General features: G+C 51.8%; 1 protein-coding gene across 1 annotated transcript; it reads right to left on the bottom strand.

Moving 5' to 3' along the window:
- Positions 1–538: 538 nt before the first annotated feature.
- KMO (kynurenine 3-monooxygenase) lies at positions 539–9367 on the bottom strand. The gene is made up of 15 exons (XM_061458769.1): positions 9192–9367; positions 7973–8042; positions 6876–6973; positions 6415–6504; positions 6140–6188; positions 5488–5575; positions 4052–4217; positions 3554–3625; positions 2983–3104; positions 2043–2190; positions 1529–1586; positions 1365–1447; positions 1042–1143; positions 898–957; positions 539–749 (listed from the first exon to the last, which is right to left on the bottom strand). Exons 1-15 carry the CDS (start codon positions 9243–9245, stop codon positions 582–584), a joined length of 1428 nt encoding a protein of 475 aa, XP_061314753.1. The 5' UTR covers positions 9246–9367; the 3' UTR covers positions 539–581.
- Positions 9368–10876: the final 1509 nt, after the last annotated feature.

Below are 10876 nucleotides of genomic sequence, written 5' to 3'. Positions count from 1 at the left end.
CTGGCTGGAAGGGCACAGAGTCATAGAATCACTGAATCCTAGAATGGTTTGTGTTGGAAGGGTCCTTAAAGCTCATCCAGTTCCAGCCCCTGCCACGGGCAGGGACACCTTCCACTAGAGCAGGGTGCTCCAAGCCCCTGGATCCAGCCTGGCCTTGAACACTGCCAGGGATGGGGCAGCCACAGCTTCTCTGGGCATCCTGTGCCAGCGCCTCAGCATCCTCACAGGGAAGAACTCCTGCCTTATCTCCAGCCCAAACTTCCCCTGCTTCAGTTTGAAACCATCACCCCTTGTCCTATCGCTACAGTCCCTGATGAAGAGTTCCCCTGTTACTGCACACAAAACCTGTACTCAGCCCATGCCACACCACATCCCTTGAGACAAGGCTGAGATGAGGCAGGTACACCTGAGACCCTGCTCTTTGGCCACTCTGTGCCCTTATGGGCTCCTTTCACCCAAGGAACCACCACCTCTCCCAAGGGAGCAAGAGGCAGAGGGCATGCAGGACCTGCAAGGCCACATCCCCAAAAGAAACACATCCATGCCTTCACTTTTATTACAGCCAGGACCTCCCCTTACATTTAAGCCACTTGTATGCCAAAGGGAAGATTTCCGATATTCTTCAGATAACGGGACCAGCCCCACAAGTTTTCCATGCAGAAGCCCAAGTCCTGAGCCAGCCACCTTATGAGGAGGAAGGTGCCCCCCAGTCCTGCTGCTCCGATGACAAAGAGCCCTCGATTTATTATCTGCAAGTGCAAAGAGAAACCCCAGCATCACCCAGAGGTTTGCTCCTACCTGTGGCACCAAAGTCTTCACACCTATCCCACCACCAAAGCAGGATGCTCAGGAGGGTCACCGCATGGGGAAGAAGGACAGGCACCCTCACTGACCCACCTTCTTCTGCCATTTCCAGCGCTGAACCGCTTCGTGGTAGCGAATTCTGGTGAAGGTCACCTGTGAGGGTTAGCAGGAGCCCGTCACCACCTCAAAGCCAGCCACAGGAGGAGGTGGTGGCAGCTCAGTTGGCACTAGCCTTACCATGGTGTACAGCGGGACGATGGTGGAAGGCATGAGGGCGTGGAGAAAGTTGTCCACGTGCTTCCGGAAGATGAACCATGTTGAATTCACGTGCTCGCGCATCTGCAACACCAAGTCATCCCTTTTGCAGGGCATCTTTGCTGTTGTGCTGCCTGGAGAGAGCTGAGCCTCCCCAGCCCCAGCGGCATTCCCAAGGAGCTCTTAGGCTCAAGTCTCCCACGTGAGGACACAACCAGAGTCTTACCATAGACCCTGCCAGCTGTGTGCATTCTGTTAGGACAAGAGTGCCACCAGAGCCACAAGTCAATGTGTAGCTTGCCTACCTCTATGTAGTTGTACATGGCTAAATCTGAGATGGCGTGGTCATCTGGCACCCTCAGCCTGGAGAACTCGGGGAGGCAGGCACCTGGGAGAAGAAAGCTCATGGGCAGCTCGTCAGCAGGGTATCCAGCAGGGATCCTCCTCTGCTCTTGGTCTCCTCACTCACCAAGGTCATTATGGAAGCGGTCCATTAATTCATCAAAGACAAGACAATCCTCAAAGCCCTGGGAGGAAGATTAGAGGGTGAATAGGCAGAAGGAACCATGCGTTCACAAGTGCCCTCATGGGTGCTCAGCTAGTGTAGGTGTTTGCATGTGCAGGGTCTCACTGACCACGGCTTCAGAGCAGGAGCCTTACTCCAGGCCACCCTGCCAGGGGTCTTGCAGAGAAATCCAGGGAGTTGCCTTTCCCAGCAGCCTGGGACTGTCCTGCTGAACCCCACTTCCATGCAGTCCTCTGCTCCGTGGCAAGGCAGCACAACCACCCCATCCCTTCTCCTCCCCAGAATACAACCAGGTCCTAGCAAGCAGCCAAGTGCATGAGGGGAGCTCAATACCTGCCAATGCAGAGGACATCAGACTGTGGGACAGGCCAGCCCTTGAACTCTATGGACCTACCCCCTAAACCCAGGCATTTCTGGGTGAAAAGACTGGGGACCCAAATGATGTAAGTGAACTTACTGCATTCATGCCCTGTCCATAGAAGGGCACAATGGCATGGGCAGCATCTCCCATCAGCACACACCGGGAACCAAGGTGGTAGGAAGAGCACTTCACAGATATCATGGCCTGGGCTGGCAGCAAAAAGTAATCCTGCTTCAGCTCTCGCCTTCAGGCAAAACAAGATACTTCACTTGGAGGACCAAAGAGACAAGAAGAGCAAGTCATAGAATCATAGAAGAGTTTGGGTTGGAAAGGACCTTAAGATCATGGCAGGGCCGCCTTCCACTAGATCACATAACCCAAGGCTCTGTCCTGCCATGGATACAGATGTTATGCAACAGCAAAGCACAGGGAGCCATGGCAATGTCAGCATTGGGATGCAAAACCCAAGCCTATTCACCCGGCTATTTGTGCTGGGAAAAATGTGGAAGCCAGAAAACCTATTTCATTAATTTCTCCCTATAGACCAAATATTCTGTCTGCAGGTTTTAAGCTCTTCACTTAACTTGAATGTGGGTGGAAAGGGTTTGGTCCCCAGTGCCACCAGCCCCCCCCCCAGAGGAGTGGGATGCTCTGGCTCTGTGCTGCTGCCCTGATGCCATTGGCCCACCAGTGAGAGGGTCTCCACTGCTGCTGGGCACTCTTGTGTCTCACTGCCTGCATGCTTGTTTAGCCACAGTCAGTAAGCACCAGCTTCTCTGGGCACCCTATGACAGTGCCTCAGCACCCTCACAAGGAAGAACGTCTGCCTAAGAGCTCATCTCAATCTTCCCTCTGGCAGGTTAAAGCCAACAAAATGGGATAGATGTCTGTCCTGATGCAGCGCAGACACAATGTGGACCTGCAGGCCATGGGGATCCACCCCAACAGCGTTCACCACCACATCACCAGGACCCTGAGGTTGGGTGGGGATGGGTCCCCTGCCTTCACAGCAGGAAGAGGAGATGTGAACACTTACTCTCCGATGAGGGGTATGGCATCTGGGAAGTAGGTCTGGAAAAAGCCCAGCACTTGCTCGTCCGTTGTGAGCTTCTCAAATTCCTCAAAGGGCATGAAGAGCGTGCAGGTGAATGACTTGTCCTGTTAGCCAGGGAGGAAGGTCAGAAAGAATCCCAGAGGCCATAGAGAGCACCTGGAGCAGCAGCTCAGTGCCCAGCCTCTCACACAACAATCACACCCCATGCCCCATAGTGGGCTTGCATCCCCTGGGGAACAGGCAGTATGTGGTGGCCAGCATGGGTCTGGCACACTGCCCTGGTGCTCCCATATCCAGTTCATAACATTCAGAGAGCTGGTTTTGGGGGGTTTGAGTGGACTCGGGTGCATGGCAGAGAAGTGCACAGGTACCTGCTTGGTGCAGTGAGGCAGAGGCAGCTCTGTGGGTCCTGTCCTGCACCCCTCCCAAGACCCAAGGGATCTGGGGGTCTCTCCTGGCACCGCATCATCCCTCCCAGCCCCTGCCACCACAACCAGTTTATCCCCACAAGCTCCATCCCATGCCCCACGGGAGCATGGCCACAGGTTATCACCATGTTGGGCAGTGCAATCATCATGAAGGTGTTTCTTGGCCAGATATGGAGGTAGTTTGGTTCCATGGCAAACTGAAAGAGAAGGAAAATCACCTTGTGTGTGTCCCTGCCCTGATCAGTTTCCCCAGCCCAGCCTCTGCTTTCCCTCCACACCAGCACACCCGCTGCCATCCTTCATACCAATATTCATAGGGCTCCTTTCTGGAACCTGATGCTTCTGGGAGACAGAACAAGAATAAGAGGAAAAGGCAGGAAAGATGGGCAAAAAGCTCATGGTTTGCAGTTACTGAGGTCCTCACAGACACATTCCTGTATCCCCAGGACCTCTCAGAGTTAACCAAGACATGGGCCCCACCATTAAGATAGGAGGAGTTGTCTGCCTTCTCCTAGGGAAGTTTTAATCCCTTGGCTGAGCCCCAGGTGAGAAGTCAGTTTCTCTAGAGCTTCTGTAGCAGAGCACCATGAGATGGGAGCAGCCTCCAGGACAGGTACACTTACATCTCCATCCTTGGGAGGGATGCTCAGCTCCATATATCCATGAGGAATGTACTCATGACTGTAGTTAAAACGTGTCTGCCTCATGAATTGCTTTCTGACTGTTGAGAAGGCTCCATCACATCCCACAATGAGGTCGTATGCTACTTCCAAGGGTTGCTGGTCAGATCTGAAAGCAAGAAAGCCCCTTGGATCCATGCTGCTGTGATTCCAAGGCCAGCTCAGCACTGCTGGGCACAGTGCTTCTGTCTTCTGCAAAATGTCAAGGTAACCCCCAGTGTGATAAACTTTGTTAAGGGGGGATTGGCTTCACTGACTGGGAATACCTCAGCATTAGGATAAAAATGTATCCTGCAAGTTATCAAAAGGCACAACTCTGCCACATCTACCCAAGAATGCAACAGGCACTGCTGGCTCAGTGCTGCTATTCATAGAGCATGAACACAGCAATGAAACCAGGTCAGTGAGGAGAAGCTCTCCATGACCTGGCTTCACTGAGTGCTTGAGCCCAGAACCCCGCTGGGCTGCACCCCCAGCACATGAGCAGCAGATTGAGGGAGGGATTCTCCCCCTCTGCTGCGCTCTGGAGAGATCTCCCCCTGCAGTCCTGATCCAGCTCTGGGGCAACAGCACAAGAGGGACGTGGAGCTGTTGGAGTGAGTCCAGAGGAGGCCACAGAGATGCTGCAAGGGCTGGAGCAGCTCTGCTCTGGAGCCAGGCTGAGAGAGCTGGGCTGGTTCAGCCTGGAGAAGAGAAGGCTCCTGAAGGGGAGACCTTAGAGCAGCTCCAGTGCCTAAAGGGGCTGCAAGAAACCTGGAGAGGGGCTTTGGACAAGGGCCTGTAGGGACAGGACAAGGGGAATGGCTTTAACCTGCCAGAACAGGGGAGGTTGAGATGAGCTCTTAGGCAGAAGCTCTTCCCTGTGAGGGTGCTGAGGCGCTGGCACAGGGTGCCCAGAGAAGCTGTGGCTGCCCCATCCCTGGCAGTGCTCAAGGCCAGGTTGGACACAGGGGCTTGGAGCAACCTGCTCTAGTGGAAGGTGTCCCTGCCTGTGGCAGGGGTTGGAACTGGATGAGCTTTGAGGTCCCTTCCAACACAAACCATTCCATGATTCTATACGATTAGCTGCCAGTCCTGACGAGTGACCTGTCCCTGTAAATAAGCACTATGGAGACTGGCACATCATCCCCTGCACAGCTCAGCATTATATCCCCTTCCTGCTGCCAGGCTGCTGGGGGTTAGAGGGTTGCTTCAGTTCTTGTCAGCCTCCCCAGAAACCCTGCTGTCATATGTACCCTTTCCAGAGCTGACACGGTCTTGCCCCTCGGTAATCACACACCAGTTTCAAACCAAGATTGCTCAATTGTTTGAGGTTTTAGGAATGATTAAGCAGGAATTCATTGACCACAGCACTGCATCCCAGGCTGTGCAGGGATTACCTTTTGATGGTTAATGTCCCCTGCTCTGCATTGCACCCCAGGAGCTTGTGTCCAAAGTACAGTTTGGTGTTGGAGTACTTCTCAGCAGCTGTGGAAAAACAAGTAAATGTAGAGGCTAAATGTGATCCCTCCAAACAATTTCCAAGGGATCCCTAAATTATAGGGACTCTGCTATTACAGCAGGTTTCCAACAGTTGTATTTCAGGATGGGGTGAGGTGCGTATATGGGAACTTTGGCCTGTCCTGGTGGTATACTTTGCCACACTGCTCCAATTCCTATCTGTCTCTGTACAATTGGGGTTGCAGGAAGCGTGGCGAGGCTCAGGAGGTATCTCCTGCTTTGGCTGGCGAAGCCCTGGAGCAGAATCCCATGCCAGGAGCCATGAAGTGGAGACAACTCCTGCTCAAGGGTGAATGCAGGAGAGGTGCATGTGCAGAAAGGCCTCGGGGGAACCTACTTGAATATCGTTTTGTGTCAGACAAGCAGATTTTCTCCTCACAAACACAGCTATATCCCAATTGTGCTTTCTGAGCACCAGGTTACGCAGAACTCATAGAAAGCCTGAGGCCCAAAGTCTCCTGTTCATGGGGCAAAGCTTAAATCCTGGGTGAACAGGGTGAAAAGTATCTGCAGACAAAGCTGGCAGCCTACCTGTCAGCAGCTCTCTGTTCAGGTTTGCTCTGTCCACGGACAAGATGTACTGCAAGGCAAGCAAACACTACGTTCAGGAGGCATTGCTGAAGGCTGCTCTGCATGGCCAGATGAGGAACACCACCCATTCTAAATAGTCCCACCAAAACCAGGGGGTCATGAAACACTTTTCCTGCACACAGCATCCTTCCAAGGAGTGTGAGCCCTGCTGTCCATCACACAGCAGTACAAACACCATCTAAGACATCGCCAGAGTGACAGCGTGAGACTGGTACCTGGTTCTTCTTCCCATATGGAATAGAATACTTCTTCCCTGAAGGTGTGTGTATCCTTCTTGCCCGCATGGGAATGCCTTTGGACACAATCTGAAATGGAAGGGAACACAACCCAGCCCTCTGGCCAAACTGGAGCTGCCAAGGGAAGGGCACAAGTCACCAAGGGCCATTCCCCCTCCTCGCACCACACTTCAACCTGGCCTTGAACACTGCCAGGGATGGGGCAGCCACAGCTTCTCTGGGCACCCTGTGAAGGTCAGGGCCTCAGCACCCTCACAGGGAAGAGCTTCTGCCTAAGAGCTCATCTCAATCTCCCCTGTTCTGGCAGGTTAAAGCCATTCCCCTTGTCCTGTCCCTACAGACCCTTCTCCAAAGCGCTCTTCTCCAGGTTTCTTGTCAGCCCTCTGCCTTAAGTAGAGCCCAGGGTTGGGTGCTGCCCCCAGGCTGGGCTGCCCAGGTACCTGCTCCTCCATGCCCACAGCTCGCAGGGCTTGGCGTCCTCGATGGGACAGGGCCAAGTTAATGCTTCTGCCACGGGTAAAGCTGGCCACCCGGATATCTACATGGGAAAAGCAGCTGGTTATGGAGACACTGATACTACAGCATCTCCCATAATCCCTATGGCAACAGCAGCAGGGCAGGGGGAGTCCCTGTGCCCCCACTCTGTGTGCACAGAGAGCACATTCAGCTGTTGGGAAGGCAGCTGAGCAGCTTCAAGGGCTGATTCTTCCATGCCACCTCCAGCCTGTAAGAAGCAGCTGCAACCAAGTGCTGCAAAGGGAACATTGCATCCCAACAGCTCCCTATAATGCTGGAGGTCATCATCACTAAGAGCTGCTTCCCCTCTCAGTGAAGGGAGACAAGCAGTGAACACCTGGCAGCTTGTGCCCAGACCCATCTCTGGTCGGATGGAGATGTCTCAACATTGGCCTGTTCCTCCTCTGAATGGCCTCACTAAGTGTTGTCTATCCAGTGCATGCAGCAGATCATGCACTGGATACCCCAAGAGCTTTCAGGGTTGCATCTCAGCAAAGCCATGGGCCAGACACTGGAGCAGGGTGGTAAAATCCATCTGATCCAGGAAGCAGCTAAGAGCAACCAGAAGCTTTTTCAGCGTGTGACACTGGTGGCATGCACAACAACCAGCAAAAAGAGTTTAACGGGTAAACCATGGTGAGTATCACTTTCCAGTGTCATTCTGACCTTCCATCTCTGCCCAGGCTCAACAGCATTGCACTAATACTCTGCATGCAGAGAACAACTTCCAAAGATGAGGATTTGAATCAATATTTAAGCCAAGAACATGAAAAGGCATCATTTGAGTAGCTTAAGGGTGGGTTTCCTCCACACAAACCAACGTATTTCAAGCAAATGCTCCTCCCCACCACAGAAGCTAAAGAGTGAAAAGAATATCCTTCAGGTGCCACACTTTTGGGTTTCATTTTCTTCCTGCAGTTTCAGTGAGCTCACACCGTTCCTCTTTTGCTTCCCCCAAAGCTGTTATCAGCAAAGGGACAGGAAAACATTGATAAAGCAGTAGTGGTCAGGCTGAACTTACCTTCTCTGGCTTCATAAACATCAACATAGAAACCTCGTCTCGCAAAGAAACAGGCATTTAATGCACCCACCTACAAGAGAAGGATCAGGAATAGCAGATGAAGTGTTTCACTATTGATACATCACAGATCACTACTGGATCATAAAGGGAAAGCAGCAGCTCAGTATATACACGAAAACCCTTTGATCAAGAGCCTTAAAGGACTTCTTCCAGGGGAGAAGTTCTCTGGCACCCCTGCTGTACCCACAGAGCCTCCAAGACAAGAGTCATCCATCACAACTCATCGCACAAAGTCACACCAAGTTCAGAGCTTACTCATACACAGTGATGAATTGCAGCAGAGCTAAGCCCTTCATCCAGACACAACAGGACTGGATAGGCAAACTCCCTACTCCTCTATGGACTAGATTTATCTTCCTGGATAGAATTCAGGGTGCTGCAGCATTCCCTTGGGAACACAGCAGGGGAAGCTAGACCTGCGCAAAAGCAAGATGTCACCTTTAAAAGGTCCTCACACTTGTGTCCTGCTTGTTATTTAAATGGATGGTTGTCTTTTTGGGGTTTAGTTTCCACCATTAATCACTGGCAGAACTACAGATTCTTGTGTCATTGCTCCTTACCAGCAGCACGGGGACCGAGAATGTAACAACCAAAAGGTCAAAAGACAGTTAATGCTGCTATGCTGTCCTTTAAAGTAAGACCACTCTGCAAATAGTAAAGTAGGCAAACCATTCCCAAGCCAAAATGGGCAGGAGGAGGCACTTCCTCTTAGCCTAGTGTTTACCAATAGTCCTCACAGACCATTTCACCTTAGGGACTTGGTTAAAGCCAGAAGCAGATGAGGGGCAGAGGATCTGGCAGGCCAAGAGAGGACTGTGATTTAATCTACTTGGGCACTACCATCCTCTGAGAGAAGGACTCTTGATGGCAGGATTTCCCCCCTCGATTCTGTGATGCATTTGCACACACCATTCAAGCCAAGTGCCAACCATAGCCATGCATTGCATCCCTGAGATATCTCAGCAGCAAACCTTTCTCTTGAGTGGAAGAGATGTTCTCCTCTTACAGAGTCCCACAAAGCTGTCTGAATGAGCCTCACTGCCTCCCAACCAACCCCTCCATAAGACCCCATCATCAGACATTCCCCCCCCCCCGTCCACGCAATGCTTTCACAGCTCTGGCTTTGTGCAATCACACAGCAGCTAGATAAGTTTCCTACCAGACCACCACCGACAACAGCGACTCTTTTCCCCCGTGGGTCACTGGTCTCCATCTCTGAGGCACCCCCAGTTACAGGTTCTTAGTGCTGTGTCCCTGCTCCCTGTCCTGCTGCACTGAACTCACCAGCAGGGAGAAGAAGGGGAAGGATATAGGCGGTGGAGTCACATCTGAGCTCTTGCACCTATTAAAGTTTAACTTGCAGCACAGAGGCTGTTGGTGGGTCAGCCTGGCCATGGGGACAGGCGTGTGGTTGCTCAGGTGGTGAGATGTGAATGTGGAGTTATTCAGCCACATTGCGAAAGCTTTAAAGCAGTTTTCTCTTGAAAAGTGAAGCAATTCTGCAGTCTTCAAGGGCTTCCTACTGAAACACACGCAGAGCACGAGGAGAACCCACATCTGCCGGGCTTCTGCTGGTGCTTTGCTGGGCTGTAAGTGCAGACGATGATGTGGAATAACTCCTGGAGCCCCAGGGGCACTGCCTGAGGGTGAGGTATGGAACACACTGCTTGACGGGGGCTGACACCATCTGCCAGGATGTCACACAAGTAAGCTGCGTGTGGCTTGAGCACATTGGGGTGTGATGGTGTGCAGAGGGTCCAGGCCTAACCTGCAGAAGGACTTGGATGAGGCTATGAGGAGACACCTCTCTGTGCACCATTCCACATGCCTGTCCTTGGGAGGGGCTGCTCTGCGGAGCCAACACTGCACGCAGTAAGCTTTTAAAAGGGAGGAGCCAATTACAGCCTACACACAACAGTTAAAACTGCAGCAATGAAAACACACACATTAAATACACTAAGTACTATTCGCTGCTAACTGTGCAATGCACAGCCTGAAACACCAAGTTTGTCTCAAAGGAGCAAGGCCAAATCCATGCACAAGCATAACATCACTCTCCACTGCACATCTTGGTTCCCAGTGCAGCAAGGGATGGCTGCTCCTGAAGCACACCAGCACCACACCATAGTGCTAACGTGTGGTACCATGCATGGAAAGGATAGTGTCAACAGCAGCCCCAGGCCCAAGCTTAAAAGGGACTGCTGGCCTTTGAGGGGGCGGGAGTCCCCCATGGGGCTGGCTGGGGTTGTTAGAGGCTGCTAATGCCCATGGGCCCTGGCACTGCATCCAGATGAGTCTCCACTGAAGACCTTCCATTGGGTTTCTCTGATCTACACAGCAGTGAATTGATCCACATTATCTGTTTGACTCACACACCCCCCAGCAAAGAACACAGAGCAGAGAGGGCAAAGGGCAAGGTAGGTTTGACATAGTAAATAGTTTATTCCTTTGGGGTGATCTTCACATTAGATTCACTCACAGACTGCACCAGGTAAAACCAATGTCAAGATGTTCTGCACTTTACACACAGGAGAAGGTGGGAAGACATGGAGAAAGTGCTATTAATGCATGAGTTATCTTTCTGTGTTAAAACACCACCAGACTGCTGAGAGCATGAAAAAGCATTGCTTGATTCAGACTCTCAGTGAGCCTTCCAAGGAGTCCTAGGTGAAAACAAAAATACCAGGAGAGCATGAACTCAGCTTAAAGGCTGTCCTATGAAAAATCAATGGGAAAAGTAAAGAAGGGAGAAGTTGATTTATGTTGCTGAAGCGAAAAACATGCCAACATTCATGAACCACATGAGTAAAGAAGGGAGAAGTTGATTTATGTTGCTGAAGCAAA

The sequence above is a fragment of the Pezoporus flaviventris genome, unplaced genomic scaffold (assembly GCF_033815535.1).
Source record: "Pezoporus flaviventris isolate CSIRO_AGI_PZ_B2104156 unplaced genomic scaffold, CSIRO_AGI_Pfla_v1 ptg000001l, whole genome shotgun sequence".
Taxonomy (NCBI): domain Eukaryota; kingdom Metazoa; phylum Chordata; class Aves; order Psittaciformes; family Psittacidae; genus Pezoporus; species Pezoporus flaviventris.
This window is presented reverse-complemented; position numbering and strand designations above follow the sequence as displayed.

What these genes read in the sequence shown, in the direction of transcription:
- KMO (XM_061458769.1), bottom strand. Translation starts at nt 9,245, where the DNA reads ATGGAGACCAGTGACCCACGGGGGAAAAGAGTCGCTGTTGTCGGTGGT. An exon ending in GCCATACCCCTCATCGGAGA is followed by an intron (nt 2,191 to 2,982) that starts GTAAGTGTTCAC and finishes TTTTGCCTGAAG; the next exon opens with GCGAGAGCTGAAGCAGGATT. An exon ending in ATGGACAGGGCATGAATGCA is followed by an intron (nt 1,587 to 2,042) that starts GTAAGTTCACTT and finishes TCTTCCTCCCAG; the next exon opens with GGCTTTGAGGATTGTCTTGT.